Source organism: Triturus cristatus, chromosome 1_2 (assembly GCF_964204655.1).
Source record: "Triturus cristatus chromosome 1_2, aTriCri1.1, whole genome shotgun sequence".
Lineage (NCBI taxonomy): Eukaryota > Metazoa > Chordata > Amphibia > Caudata > Salamandridae > Triturus > Triturus cristatus.
Genome location: NC_140580.1, coordinates 1,005,485,414 through 1,005,501,883, shown reverse-complemented (window position 1 = coordinate 1,005,501,883; position 16,470 = coordinate 1,005,485,414). Strand labels below are relative to the sequence as shown.

At 45.2% G+C, this 16,470-nt stretch overlaps 1 protein-coding gene across 2 annotated transcripts in view; it reads right to left on the bottom strand.

Annotated features, from left to right (window-relative positions):
- The window catches only part of ARRDC1 (arrestin domain containing 1), a 764,178-nt gene that overhangs the window by 293,851 nt on the left and 453,857 nt on the right, over positions 1–16,470 (bottom strand). For both annotated transcript variants that reach the window (XM_085611562.1, XM_085611554.1), the window contains exon 5: positions 2,223–2,405. In XM_085611562.1, coding sequence (XP_085467688.1) covers positions 2,223–2,405 — 183 coding nt within the window. The remainder of the gene's footprint in view (positions 1–2,222; positions 2,406–16,470) is intronic.

Here is a 16,470-nt window from a genome sequence, read left to right as displayed (position 1 = left end):
AATTTCAGTGGGTAGCCTTTCTCTGTAAGTTTTTCCATCAACATGTATGAATGGAGGTCATAGTCCTCCTTCCGCATGCTGTTACGTCTCACTGTCAAAAACTGAGCACACGGTAAGTTAACTTTCAAGCTTTTGGGGTGGAAACATTTGAAATGCAAAGCAGTATTTTATCTGTAGGTTTGGTGTATAGAGTGGTTATTAATCCCATTTCTGAGGGTCTTAATTCTACATCCAGAAATGTAAAACTTGTTTCACAGTGGGCCGGCTGAACTTTATGTCTGGATTTCTGTCATTTAGCCAAATGTGGAACTTTAAAAGGTCTTCTTTGCTTCCCTTCCAAATGCACCAAATGTTATCAATATATTAGTACCACGGTGATAGATATTTGGTTGACGAATGGGTTGTTTTTGTAAACTTGTTTTTCCTCATATGTCGACATATACAGTACAGCAATTTCTTTGATATTTTTTGGTGAGGTATTCATATTCTTTAGGGCCCAAGATTCCAGCTTGTAGTCCTTCATCTGCAATCCTCCGAGTTTAATTCTGGATTTCTTTTACCGGGTCACAGGGAATGCGTCTGTACCAGGTTTGGTTAAAAACATGTTTTCTTCCTTCTGTCAGATAAGAGTCTTAGGACCAAATTACTGTGGCTCCGCCTTTCTTGGCCGGCTTGATGATGATATCTTTGTCTTCTTTCAAAGCTTGAATAGCCAGTCTTTGTTCTCGAGGCAAATTGTTCTTTGTGTACATCTTCCGTGTGTTCAGTTGGTTGAGAGTATGACTTGTTCAAATGATGCAATTTCTTTGGGAAGGCTGTAGGTAGGCGGACAAAATGTAGACTTGTTGCGCAAACCTGATACTTCAGCTTTATTAGTATATTCTTTTCTCTTAAAGAATACATTTAGTCATACCTTACGAAATAGTTCCATGGCTTCCATCTTCATTTGTACCAGATCCGGTTTTTGACTGGTGATGAATTTGAGTCCAAGTTCTGAAACGGATTATTGTACTTTAGTGAGGATTTTATTGGATTAATTAATTATAGGGGATTTTTTCACGACTTGTAATACTGGCGCCTTGTGCACATCTCCCAGGGTTGCGGTTTGTAGCGGTCCCTGTTTTTTTTGTTGGCCAGCCCCTAAAACATTTTTTGAATTTTTTTTATGTACTTTTTTTGATTTTTTCCTTCCTACATTTTTTGTTTAATTATCACTGTGAAATGTATATATGTGAAAAAGAGAACATTTGCCCTTCTAAGAAAGACATGCTATGAATGTTTAAAATCATTTAAAAAGCAAAAAAGTGTGTGAAATAAATCTTCAAGGCCACTATAATTGTAAATGTGTTTATGTAAACGAAATATTATAAACTGACTAGAGCACCCGGACACTGAAACTGGTGTTATTACTTTATAAGAGGCCCAGTCGGGGTGCTAGTAACAGGCCCAACCCCCACCTTTTACGAAATAATACATATGGAATGGTCCTGCCCAACTCTGATGATATATTGGGAGACAATACCGACCCGTTTACGGGGTGCCACAGGGTGGGCAATACCCAGGGAGATATGGACACTATTACTGGGATTGCTACTAACCAATCAAAAAAAGAAATTGAGCAGGAAATTTGTTATGTTGGGGCTAGTTTTAGCAAAAAGAGAATTACGATAACATGGCAATGCCACACACTTCCCCTGGTAGAGACCTGGAATAAAGACGTGTGAGTGGGCATTAACAGAGGCAGTGTGCATGAAGCATGTCCGTACAGCTAACAATTTGGAGGACCTATGGGCATGGGCTGCAAGGCTAGCGTATCTGCGGGATCCACAGCCACAAACTACTCAGACAACGCAGGCCGGGGAGAAGGAGAAGGAGTAACCCTGACAAATTAACTCATGGATGGCTCACAGGGATGCCCCAGTAGAGACATTCACGCTATAGGGATTGCACATATAAGATATACCTAGCGCGACAAATGGGAATTTGACACAGGATAGGGGTATTGGGACAGTTTCTTGTAACTCACTGGCATGATTGGAGGAAGGGCCGAATTAGGCTATAAGTTGATGTACTGGATACTAAGAAGTGGGAGAACCACTTTATCAATGTTCCGGATCTGGAAATATCTGTGAACAACTTTGAAATGCCAATAAAGATAAGTAGAAAACAAAAAACAGATAGCCCAAAGATAGCAATCAGACTGGTTCAACTAACACTCCTACCTGTATCAGGCTGATCACGACTGACCCAGTGTCCTTCCCAGATTTGTTCTCAATGTCCGTTTGCAGCTTTATAACCTGACCCACAACATATCCTTTGAAGTCAGAAGACACACCAAGTGTCAAAGTCCCGGTCTTCAACAGCTTGTAGCTAAACTTTTTTGAAATGAAAGCTGTGTTTGGTTGCTGCGAAAAATAAATACATTCCTTTTAACTTACACAGCACATTGGGAGTTGGAGCAAGAATAACTTGGCTTCTTAAAGACAAAACAAAAACACGATTTACCTGTAATCATAGTTTTAAACCATGGATGTTTTTATTAAATTCACAAACCCAGAATGTTGCAGTCTATGTGTAGAATCAATGAAAGCCATTTCTTTACCAAAATTATCTTGGAGCAGATGCCTACCTGAAGGTAACAGCATATTTATTAATTTTTAAATGTGAAGCTTAAAGAAGCAAGAGGCTTTACCACCTTTTTTTAACATACAGGAAATGAAGAAATCTCATCAGATAGAAATTGGGCAACATATTTAAAGATAGCAAGCTGATCAACTATCACGGAATACTGAGCAGTACTGGTCTGTTTTAATTGAATTACTAGAGGAAGGACCATCATCTTCCTCTTTTGATATTAGAGTTGGGAGAGTGTTTATTACTTTTGACAAATTAGTAATATTTACAGATATGCAAGGTTTCCTATACGGTCATGGTATCTTCATTTAAATGCACAAGCATCGAATAAAAGTTGCTTGCCTTCGCGAATGCTCTCAATTGGATACTGTCCCTAACATCTGATTTCTAACCTTTTGATCCCTTTCCATCAATTGCTTCCACGTACCATCAACTTTGCTGCAGCCTTGTCTCATCTCCTAAAGTGACAGTGCGAAGCAGAATACAGGTGCCACCCTTGCGCCCTGACATCAGTTTACAATATAGCCTTCCACACCCATAAAAGCAGATCGGAAGTAGACTGAGAACCGTGACAGTGTGCAGAATCCAAAACATAACCATATTTACACCTAATAGCCTACTACACAGAACAGGGAGGGCTGTGAGGAATCTGAGGTTAAATAGACTGTCCGTCAGAAAGAGTGTTATCTAGGGTAAGTAACTTCTGAAATTTCTATGCAGATTCCTCATCTTTTGAACAGATCCCAAAGCAGTACCACCTGAGGAGGGTCTAGAAGCGCACCTCATGCCAGGACACCCTGCAGGACTGAGCAATAAAAATAGCCGTATCTGTGGACCTGACAAGGAGCGCCCTATGATGAAGCATGACAACCTACCCGGTGTGTGAGGGCACTAAGATCTGATCATTCAGATCCCCAGGATTCACTTTGACCAGGTCTTTGGTTCCACTGAGCTTAGGGCTCACCCCTTTTCTCAAGAGGTGAACAACCCCAGTCAGTGTGTTGGAGTGCATTGCTTTAGGAGGGGCACAGGTGTAGGACCTCTTTAAAAATATAGCTCTTCACCCCCCCCCCCTTTGTTTACATTGATTACAAGAACTACATGGTTCGGGCACATGTGGAGGGAGACCGCACTGGCTCCCTACGAGCGTGGCTTGCGAACTCAGGGAAAAGGGTCTCAGTTATTGTGGAGTTTGACACGCACCAGGATTCCAAACTCCACAGACAAGAGGACCTCAATCATGAACTTTATCAATATTATTCTACCTTGTATGGATGACAATGAGGCCTTTTTGGCACCCATGACACCAGCTGAAAGGCACGTTTAATACCGGAGGTGCAGGAGGTTTAAAAAAAAAAATCCACTTATCTGCAGGCTGGCACCACCTCCAGGTCCTCGACACTCAGGAAGCACACACCCTCCCCTAGCCAATCACGACACTGCTGTTAGCAGCGTAGTGATTTGTCCGAGTGTCGTGGTTCGGTGCTCAGACAGGGACTATGAGCCTGTGCATGTTCCACACATAGGCTGTGCAATACAGCCGGTGGACAACATGCAATGTGCGCATGACTGGCCGGCCAAACAGTCATACGCACTTAGAGTGTGCTCACTGGTCCACCCCCACACCCCTCCCCCTGCTCTAGCCAGTCCCGCCCCTAAGCAGGAACAGAAAACTAAAAAAGATAATACCATTGCGTTATCATAGCAGAGCACTGAGGCAATGATACTCCGCCTTAGCGAAGGAGCTGTCGCTGCTATGAAGAAGGCTATCTCATAATTACTAGCTGTTGATGTGCATCAGTGTATTGGGTACTTTTATTATGAAATTAATTGGTACATGATCAGACATGGACTGTATCTGTTTCCGAGGCCACTATTTGAGCTGCGATGTTGGGAGATCCCAGGAAGTAGTCTGGCCTGGCATACGTTATATGCACTCACTGCTGTAAAATCCTTGGTATCTGGGTGTTTGGAACGTCATCTGCCATTGCCTCAACCATTCCCTATCCTCCGGCAATATTGCCCGCCTATCAGTCCTGATCTGCCCATCTTGTTGTTCATAACTAAACTGAGCCCCCTCCAATTATGATTATTAGAATAATATAGGGGATGAATGATCTAAAGACTTTTTGTTGGCATGCATTTGACACATATACAGTAGCCTCCATTAGGAAATAATCCCTCCACACCAGCCTAAGAGCCAGTGCATAACCGCTGATGTCTGTTATAGTCTCTCTCACCTTCACCAAGAAGATGGCCACCCCCACCTTCTTCCTAGAATCAGAGGAGAAACTCTGTCTGAAGGAGACATATCTCACAGTTGCTGTCTCTTAAGTGGGACAGAACTGGCCGTCGTTTCGCTGGGGTATTCAACCCTGTAACGTTCATGCTGGTTTTTTTAGTCTATTTTTAGACATTATCTGGCAGAACCCACATTCTTTAATTAAATGAAAGGAATATTTATAAAGTGAGCTACTGCCCATGATTGAACAAAACAACCCAACCAAACTTTTAGAGAAAACCCAGTTTTCAGCGCCTTCCTAAAATGCACATCATTGGTCAGACTTCGTATACAAAGGAAGACTATTTCACAATTTTCCAGTGGCAAAAAAAATAATCACCTTTAAGATGCCTGTTTCACTAGAAGCATCACCACATTTTTTACAGATGAACAAAAATTCATACTAGGAACAAATCATTGGAATGCGAAGGGCCTTAAAGCGATGTGTTTTTACAGAAAGCCAGTGCAGCATATGTAGTGCCTGGGATACTGACTGATATTTAGGGCTATTGAGGAGGAGACACGCTGCTGCATTTTGAAGGGTTTGTAGCTTATTTAAAAATTGCTATTAGCACTGTTTTCTGCACATCAGGTGGAATGCAGGGAAAGATTTTCTTCAACATTATTAAGATGTAAAACATGATGTTAACCTGACTGATTTGGTTTCAGAAAGTCAACTTATCAAAGAGCACTCCTAGATTCCTTACCTTCCTGGAGCGGGACAAGGGAGTGCCTAAATCCTGAAGCCACCATGAGGGGGCCAGAAGGATGTAACATTGCCAAACAGAAGGAATTCATTTTTTCCGACATCATGTTTTAGATAATTGTTTTATCATCTAGTTTCCAATTTCCATCATACTGTTCGTTGCAACTTTTATCCTGTCACATGATGGGCACTTCAGAAAATGTGAAGGAATTTTGACAGGAAAAATCATTTCAATGCAATACAAACAGGTCCACTCGGGAGATGTTTTTTAAAAATGTAGAGTGAAGCAGTTACAAGTTGTCTTAGATAGACTTCTGAAGGGTGCTGCTCATCACATGGACAACGAAAACACAAGGAGATGACAGACGGAGTGCTGAACTTTTCAGACACTCACCTCCAGTCACAGATCGTTCTTTAGCTCACTTCGCCACCCCAGTTCAGAGCCAGCCATATGCAAATCAGTCTTCACCCTGTTCCTCATGGGAACAGTCCAGCCGAACCTCCAAGCCAGGTCTTCCCTGGACTGGAAACAAGCATTCTGGGAACAGTCCAGCCCGAACTACAGATGGACAACAACACCCTCAGTGTATACTCTATGGGCAAATTAATTTAGATTAAATGTTACGTTTGCGCAAGTATCAGGGAAGCTGTCTAGTGTTTAAGACAGTCAACGATGATCCACAATGCACAACTACTATCCCTTGAATAGACAATAATCCAGGGCTTGTCTGGATGGAATTGGATCACCTTTTGACAACCACAAATCATAAACACACAGTTTGAAACCAGTCAGAGTACCCTTTTTGTGTATATACAGAGCCAACATTTTCAGTTTATATAAATATTTCCATTAGGAAAAACGGTCAACTGTTTGGTGCTAAGTAGGCTAAAACCGGAGTTTAGCGAAGCTCTACAATCGGCAGGAAGTTAGTATAGTAAAGTAAAGTATAAAGAAGCTTGTTAAGCGCTCGAATGCCAGAGGCGTCTTGGCGCTGAAGTGTGAGAAAGACGAAGAGGTGGAGGTAGGTAGAAGTAGGTGACTACTGGACATTGAATAGCCTGGACTTCAGGGCTTTCCTTAAAGAAAGGAGGTCTTGCTGAAGGCGTAGGGTGACCGGGAGCTTGTTCCATAGTTGGGTTGCACAGGTGGAGAATGAACGACCACCCCATCTAGCACGTCTGTATCTAGAAGTGCAGATAAGGCCAAGATTGGACGAGCGAAGGTCTCGGGGGGGAGGGAATAGAGTTTGAACAGATTTTGACAATATGTGGAGCCACACCATAGTATAGCTACATTCAGGAATTTAAAACAAGTCAACATTTGGTAAGGTCATTTTTGTTCAATGTAGATATTTTGGCATTCAATACTTGGAACAGGTTTTATGGTCGGTTTGCACAATTCGATTCCAAAATGGAGCAAGCATCAGTATTTTCGGCCATTACCAGATGGAGCACTGCATACAATTATGGAGGGGTCAGCGAGGTGCATGTTGTGAAAGAGGGAGACTAAGAATAGTAGAATCATCGAGATTGAGTTTCTGCTTAGTCAGTCATCCTGATCTCTTTCTTTCCCAACTAGTAAGAACCCCATTTTCGTAGCCCATAACATGCTGGGAAGTGGGATCAGCAAATACCAGACCAGTTGTGGATATAATCCTCAGTGCATATTTACTAATGAAAGGGATAATGCTTTGAGAAAGATATAGAGTGACCCGCACAGCTGAAGATTTTAAGCGATGCCTGAACTAGCCATTTACAAGAAGCACTGAGAGCAGTTAAATAAAAACCAAAAATGTCACACTATCTTTTTTGCATGTTCTAAGTTCAACATATTTTTCCTGATATCATATTTTATTTTGGGGTGAGTTTTCTATGGCGGGAACTAGAACTGAAGGTATCAGAGCACTATACATGAGCACTAGTTACATTACACAAGGACGCATTCATTTTTGGTAGGCACAGGGAGATCAGGTCATTTGCCTAGAATCACAGGATGTTGAGCGTCCCTGCCCAGACTCAAACACAGTGTCATGATCCGTGATCGCCGGCGCCAGCACAAAGAACCCGGAAGAACTACAAGTCCCAGAGGCGCGGCGGCCGTGCGATCACGTAACCTCCCCACAACGAATAAAAGCCCACAGCCACCCCGGGGGCGTTGCCTATGATTCTCGTAATCATTGCAACGGCTCTCCTGTTCCCACCATCGCTGTTTCCAGCCCGCCCGCATCTGCAGAAACGTCGGAGATTCCAGCGGACCTTCGAGCTTCTGCCTTCCTGTGCCGGTGACGCTGCCGACGCCTTCGCATCTCGGTGAGTGTCTCAGTGCTCACCGCTAGCATCTCAGACTCCGCGAGTCCAGACCTCCGGCCCGTCTGAACCCTCGCAGCCATTTCCTCTTCGGAACCCCGGAGTTCCCGTCACAGCCCACGGATTTCCGGGCGGACAACACCCCAGCCAGGCCCTTGGATTTCCGGGCGAACAACAACTTGGAGTGCGCTCCTCTGCTCACGCCGGATTCGCGAGCATAGAGTAGAAGCGCGTACATCTCCAGAGGGGTTCCCCGCAATCCCTCGACTGCCTTCTGTTCGTTTCTCCCCAGACTGTCGGGTGGAAACGAGCGGAACGCTCCACGACCACACTCCGTGGGGGGAAGAAGACAACCTTGCCTGATTGGCGCTCCTCCGCTCACGGATTTCCGGGCGTGGAAGTGGTAGCGCCACCCCAAACCTTGTTTCTTCCTGTCGTGGTGTCCCACGAATCCTCCCCATTCGGCTCAAAGAACCTCGGCCTCGGAGAGACAGGTGTACCAGGTACCAGGGTCCTTACACCCCAAGGGGGTCATTGGGAGGGGTGTAGGTGTCCTAGCTCCTCTTCTAACCCAGTGCTTCTTTTCTTCCAGGTCTCTCCCTCCCAGCTGTTCCTACCCCGTTTTCCCTCGCTCACCCGTCTCCCTAGTCCGCGTGTATACTACATTCTACGGGCTGGGGACAGATGGGAGGGGGACCCATACCTAGCATCAGTGTCATCCCGAGGAGAAGATCACGGAAAACCGTGGCAGAATCATAGGCCCACGAGATTTCTCTCCTCTTGATCACACTGGTGTCATACCATGGCCACGTTGGACGACGTAGTAGCGGCCTTCGCTCAAGTCCAACTGGAGTTAGCAACGTCAAGAGCGGAAACCGCGGCCTTTCATACACGCCTAGACCGCCGCCAACGAAACCCGTTTGATGCAGGGCCCGTGCTCCCAACTCAGACCCCGCAAGTAGTGGTGGAAATGCCTTCTCACGTTCCGTTGGCCCCCCCGGAGAGATTTCATGGAGATATTCAGAAGGTACAAGTCTTCATGACCCAGGTACTCTTGCACTTCCACTGCAAACCGAAACTTTTCCTCACTAACCAAGCCAGGGTGGCGTTTCTTATTTCCTATTTGACGGGAGAAGCGGCGCAATGGGCTGTCCCCATCGTTCGCAGAGACGACGCCCTCCTGTACGACTGGGACACCTTCCGACAGGAATTCGAGAAAACTTTTGACCGTCGGGCGGATACTTTCTCTGCGGATCGGGACCTCCTTGACCTGCGCCAAAACAGTTCGGATTTTATAGGGTACATCAACAGCTTTCGGCGTCTGGTGGCGGAAACGGACTGGCCCGAGACGAAGCAAGCCGCTATCTTCTACCGAGGGCTCACCGAGGAGCTGAAGGATGTCATAGCGCAGATAGACCCACAACCCAGCACCTGCGCGGCCATGATAGAGCTCGCTTCCCGATTGGAATATCGGCTCAGAGAAAGAAAAGGGGAACACAAGCGCAAAGATAAGACTCCTTTGTCTTATGACCACCCTCGCATGCAGGAAGCAGCAACTCCCAGAACCGATCCTATGGAAATTGGAATGGTGAGAGCGCCCCTCACCCTCAGCGAAAGAGACCACCGGCGCAAACAGGGCCTCTGTTTGTATTGTGGCAAGAAAGGCCATTTCCTGCGGGAATGCCCAGTCCGCCCAAAGAACAGCCGACCACGGGTGGGGCAAGCCACCACCGTAGTCAGTGATGGACCTGTGGGACACGCGAACGCTTGAAGGAGCAAGAAGGGACGCCTTCAAGCTGTCATTACATCCCTTCCCTAGAAGCAGACGCCTCCAATGAACCCGACCACTTCTTTATAACCGTGCAACTTGCAAAAGGCCCCGAACTCCACCAAGTAAGGGCAATGATCGACTCAGGAGCGACGGGCTGCTTCATGGATAATAGCGAAGCCCACCGGTTGGGGATTCCACTATTGTCCAAAGACACCCCTGAACTCATCTACGCCGTTAACGGCAAAGAGCTGGAATCCGGACCCATACGGTATGCCACACCAACCATGAAGATTTCCATAGGAGAGGAACATAGCGAGTGGCTCGCATTTAACATCATTCAAGCCCCTTGATGTCATCTTATCCTTGGATTGCCATGGTTATGACTACACGAGCCCCGGATACACTGGGCTACCAACTCGGTAACCTTCTGCTCTCTCTTTTGTCACACCCATTGCAATCGTCGCGAGTCCGCTCCGGACCCAGACGAACCAACCTCACACCACGTAGCCACGGCCGCGGAGAAGGACGTGACGCTCCCTGACTGTTATGCCCACTACAAGGGAGTATTCGATCAGCAGAAGGCCGAGGAACTCCCTCCACATCGCGACTACGACTGTCGCATCGACCTAACACCCGGAGCCACTGTCCCGAGTAGCAGGGTGTACGCCCTCACAGGTCCGGAGACTCGTCATCTCCGCGAATATCTGGATACCTACCTACGGTTAGGGTTCATTCGCCCCTCCAGATCTCCCGCGGCGTCTCCTCTCTTCTTCATACCGAAGGCCAACGGGGAGCTATGCTGCTGCATAGACTATCGCGCCCTCAACGCCATGACCATCAAGAACCAATACCCACTGCCACTGAAGTTCACTGATCCGTCAAAGGAATTTTATAGCAGCTGGGAAGGTTACCTTCCATGTGAGAAACTGTAGACCATAAGTCTGGTGAGAATTATATTGAGATTCCAGACCAGTGCTGGTGGAACAGAGGACACAATAACTCTTTCTAGGCCCTCCATAAAAGCTGTGATGACTGGAATTTTAAACAAGGACATGTGTTGCCTGCACCTATCTTTTCCATTTTGTTGCGTGGCATGTCCGTGTGGTAGGCTTACGGGCTTGTTTTAGAATTGTCATACATGCTTGTGTCAGATTTAGCTTTCCAAATTCTAGGACGTTAAGAGCCAAACCGCTAGGTTGAGTTGTTTGGAGTGGAGGTGCCTGACCCGGCCTGCGAGTTAAAAGATAGGGACAGCTTGGCAATTTATCGAGTGGTGCAACTGACAGCTGTAATAGAGTTGTGAACAAGCTTGTCAAGCCCATGTTGGGGCTATTCGAATCAGTGTGAGCGATGTTTGTATGAGCTTCTGTACCAGGTAAGGATTGAGTGGGAGAGGAGGAAAAGCGCAAACAAATATCCCTCACCAGTTGATCCATAGGGCGTTACCACTGGGCTGAGGATGGGAAAACCTGGAGGCGAAGCTCTGGCATTTTGATTTCTGTTGCGAGGCAAAGAGATCTATTTTCGGGTTCCCCAGCATTAGAAGCCTGGGTGGAGTAGTGTTGTATCGATTTCCCACTCATGTACTTGTTACATTCTGCTGAGCATATCTGCAAAGTTGTTGCCCACCCCAGTAGGTCTTATGGTAGAAGGTGGATGTTCTGCTATATGGCCCAATGCCATATGTGCTGCGCTGTACATGACAGCTGTATGGAGGCTTTGCCTCCCTGCTTTTGTATGTGATACACAGTGATCATGTTGTTGGTGCGGACTAGAACCACTGTGGTGAATATGTTGTTGGAAAGCTTCGAGAGCTAATTAAATCACAAGAAGCTTTAGTTTTTTCACGTGTAGATACTTTTGTATCGGGGACCACTGCACCCGAACTATGAGATATTCCATATGTGCCCCCCCCCCAACTCTGTAAGGATGCGTCTGTTATAATGGTTACTAGTTGAACAAGTGCTTTTAAGAGCCGGCCTTGCAACAGATTGTTGCTGTTCTACGCTTTGGGTCACTGGCCTGATCAACACTAGATCCTGTAGGTGCCCCTCCGCTTGAGACTATTGTGACTGTATACACTGTTGTAAGGGGGCACATGTGCAGTTGTGCATGTGGTACTATGCAGATACATGAGGCCATCATACCTAAAAGGCTCATTACTGTCTTGAATGGGATGTGATACTGTGGTTAAAAAAAAGAGGCATTGTAAGCTGGATCTTTTGTACTCTTGAGGTACTGGGATAAGCCTTTGCAGAGATGTTAGGCTAGTGCTGAGGAATGGCTGCATCTGTAAGGGTTGTTGGTGAGATTTTGTAACAGAGCGTGCAATAGCTACTCCGAATAGCAACACTTTGGACTTCTATTGTTGGCCACTTACTTGAATAACTGAGGTTGTGCTATTGGGCTGGTTAAATTGGTATGTGAAAATAGGCATCCTTGAGGTCTATGGCTGTCATGAAGTCTCCGTGCTGCAGTAGTGGTAGGACTTCTTGCTGTGTAACCATGTGGAAGTGCTCTGACAAGATGTACTTGTTGAGTGACCTGAGGTCTAATATAGGCCTTAAGGTACTGTCTTTCTTTGGAATAAGGAAATACAGTGAGCACCCCTTGTATCCCTGGTTTTGATTTGGGACCAGTTCTATGGCCCCCATTTGAAGCAGAGCTTGAACTTCAATTTGTAGGAGTGTTAAGTGTTCTGCGACAATGTGCCCGAGGTGGGATATTGGGTGGAGATGATGCGAGTTCTAGACAATATCCGATGTTTACTATTGACAGGACCCACCGATCTGAGGTGATTTGCTCCCCATTTGTGTGGAAGTCCTGTAGCCATCCCCCCCCCACTGGTGTTAAGTGTTGGGGGTAGGTGGGAAGAGTCATTGTTTAGTGTAAGTGGTTCCCTTGGAAGTAGAGCCACAGCCTCAACCCCTGTTGGTATTGTCTCTGTAGTGTGCTCTGTGGTATCACCCTCTGGTAAATTGGAATTGATAGGGGCTTTGTTGCTTTTGAAAGGTACCTGTCTCTGTAAAGGTGTTTGCCTTGGATGCTCCTCTGTACGGACTCCTCTGAAAGGATCCTTTGTGTTGATATGTTTGTAGGGCACCCATGGCTTTGGCAGTGTCTGTGTCCTTTTTAATCTTTTCTAGCATTTCGTGCGCTTGTGGGCCAAAGAGGTAAAAAGGCAAATTGAGAAGATCATGCAGGACGACTATATTAGTGTTGATTTTCCTTGCACTAGTGCCTGCTGTGTCTTAAGCACACTGGATTGTTAAGTTAGAGATTATTTTCTCCTCTTCCTCTGGTTCTGATGCTCTTTGTTTGTATTGCTCAAGAATGTGTTGTAATAATTCCTGCACTTCATCCCACTATGCTCTATTGTACCTTCTGAGAAGTCCTACTGAGTTGGCGATTCTAAGGTGGTTTGCCACCTGCACAGCAACTCATTTACCTGAACCATCACATTTCTTGCTCTCCTTGTCTGTAGGAAGAGCATCACCTGTCCCTTTAGAGTTGGTTTGTTTTCACACTGTGTGTACTACGAGAGACTCAGGAAGGACATGTCCCTTTACATATTTGGGGGGCGGGGTGAGGGGGGGGGGATATATATTAACCATTAATCAAAATGTAATCAAACCTGGGCGTTAATACCCTTGATTTGATGGGTTGCTCAAATATATCCATTGTGGGTTTGAGCACGCCCTTTAGCATGGGTAAGAATTGGACGGTCCGTGGTCTCTTTGATAGTGTCTCTACAAGGAAATCTTCTTCATCCTCCACTGCATATCAACTTTATATTTTGCAGCCCTGCGCAGAACCTCATAATAAGCAGTCGTGTTTTAAGGTGGTGAAGGTTTGGAGGGGTATAGATTGGGATCTGCATCCCCTTGTGGATCCACATTATAGTCATCCCATGATTCATCAAGTTTCAGCATCACCGTATGGATCTGGTTATGCATGAATTGTAGTGGGGGGGGGGGGTCTATGTTTTCCCCAATGTTGTGTTCTCCTGGGGACGGTGTGGGGGGGTGATCCCTGTGAGTGAACATAAAGTAAGGGTTGCAGTGAGGTTGGTAAGGGTGGAGGGGAGGACGGCATTGTAAAAAGAGGAAGAGTAGGTGGAGAATATGGTGGGGGGTGGAGGTTCTGCAGGGAAATACATAGGACTTGTGCCTCTGTTCCTATGTTTTTTACGTGGGGGTTTCTGGGGCTGAGGCCCCATAATCTCATGAAATATGTTCTTGTGTTTTGGCAATGTATCTGTAGGTGGTAAAGTTGGTTTGGTTACTACCTTGCCTGTATCTGGGTTTATGGCCTGAATCCTTAGCCTGGCATCAAGTTGCTCTGGTAGCTCAGACAAAATAGGTCTGTGTGGTTTTGCATTGTTTTTGGCACCAAGATTGTCTTAGGCGTCGTGTAAAGATGAACGGAGGCAATTGAGGATTAAGGATTTATTCCATAGATACAAGGAAAAGTTGGGCGCCAGGCAATACAGCTTTCCATCCAGGGCACCAGTGGAAACTGACGCTCTGGACCTGAAACAGTTTAGAACTCAGAGATTCCATGCCTCGCTCCACCTCTACACATTTCAAGGAAAACAATATGTATTATACATAATAAATAATAAAAGTAATACACAACACATCCCCTCCTTTGAGACTAAAAAGAACAATAGTGGAGAGACATAATGGACAGCAAAAAAAAAAAGAAGAAAATGGAAGAAAGAAAATTAGAGGAGAAAAAAAAAACAGTACTGGTAAAACAAAGTAATCAAGAATGTAAGACCAACAACGAGGAACTACTTTACTTTTTCCTTCAGCCATGCAGGTAGAACTCTCTTCTTCTTACCAATGTCTATACTCTTGTCCCCACCCTCCTTTACCGAATCATTATTAAGGTTAGAACAACTCGGAACCGACTCCAATGGGAGTGATTTCTGGAGGAGTGAGATCTTTTCACTGATTCCAGTGGTGACTTGGACATCCTTAGATGATACATTCTGTCCAACACTTCCTCTTGCTGCACTATCTTCATGACCCAATTCAGCTTGAATTTTACTGCAATCAAAATAGTCCTCCACCCATTCAAAATTCGATGTATGTTCAAAATGAACAAAAGTTACTTACCTGTAAACTGTAGTTCTCCAGTATTGGTGTCTTTCATAGATTCACATGCTTGAATATTCCCCGTCGTCGAAGTGGGAGTCCCACGGTACATAATAAAGCAATGTAGTAATAACATAAGCCTATTAGGCATAAAAGAAAGTAAAAACCATAGAGTTTTAATGGCTAGACAACTTGTCACCTCTATAACATATCACTGTCGTTATGTTCTAGGCCAAATCCAGTCAATCAGGGGCCCGCACCCTCTAGAACCCTCTCCCCAGAGACTCAGGCTCTCAGATTTTCGTAGCACAAGAGTGACATATAGTCAAATACATGATAGAGCCTCTGAGGGGAGGTGGGTGGGTCGCATGTGAATCTATGAAAGACACCAATACTGGAGAACCACAGTTTACAGGTAAGTAACTTTTGTTCTTCTCCAGTATTGGGGTGTCTTTCATAGATTCACATGCTTGAATAAGAGTAGTGAGCAGTGATAGCAGAATAATACAAGGTACATAAGAATCAAAGCAATAGCATATACAGTGCGAAAGACTATATGCATATAAATATCCATAGATATATAAATACATCTTATACATAAATAAATAAAAGTACCTTGTATACAGGAGGAGGGAAGCATCAGAGGCTCACCTTATTTAAAAAGATTACGAAGGACTGCTTGTCCCACGGCTGTATCCATGTTATCTGCTGCATCCAGACAGTAGTGTCTCGTAAAGGTGTGTCTGCTGGACCATGTCGCCGCTCTACAGATGGATTGAAGAGGGACTCCAGCAAAAAACGCAGTAGAAGAAGAAACCTTCCTGGTGGAGTGCGCTTTAATGGTAGCAGCGAGAGGTTTCCCTGCTTGTCGATGACAAAAGGCAATAGTAGAAGATATCCAACGTGCTATAGATTGTTAGGTGACAGGATGACCTTGTCGCATCCGTCCATAGGCGACAAAGAGTTGGTCACTTTTACGAATAGCAGCAGTTCTCTGAAGATAAAATTTGAGGCATCGTTTGACATCCAAAGAATGAAGTGACTTTTCTGCAAAAGTTTGAGGATTTGGAAAAAATGTTTTTAAAACAACCGGCTCATTGAGGTGGAAATCAGATGGTACCTTAGGTATAAAGGCCGGATTGGTGCGAAGCAGGACAGAATCTTTAGTAAATTGAAGAAAAGGTGGGTTAATGGTAAATGCTTGCAAGTCACTGACTCGGCGTGAGGATGTAAGAGCCAGGAGGAGAGAAGTCTTCCACGTGACATATTTGAGGCTGACCTTATGGATTGGCTCGAATGGCGATTTTATGAGCTGCGCCAATACAACATTGAGATGCCAAGGAGGAGGAGGCCGACGTATCGGAGGAAACATTCAGAAAAGCCCTTTGAAGAATTGTTGTATTACTCTTGATGAGTAAAGTGAGTTAGAGCCATCTTGTCGGAATCGTGAGATTGCTGCTAAAAAGACTTTAAGGGTAGCGTATGAAAGACCTGATTTTGCTAGGTGCAAAAAGAAAGGTAAAAGTTGTTCCGGCTTGAAATGCATAGGATGAATATTGGCATCACTGCACCATGAACAAAATCGTTTCCATTTGAGTTTATATGTTTTCACAGTAGAAGGAGCTCTAGCCTTTGCTAAGACTTCTCTGCAGTCCAATGGGATGTCCAA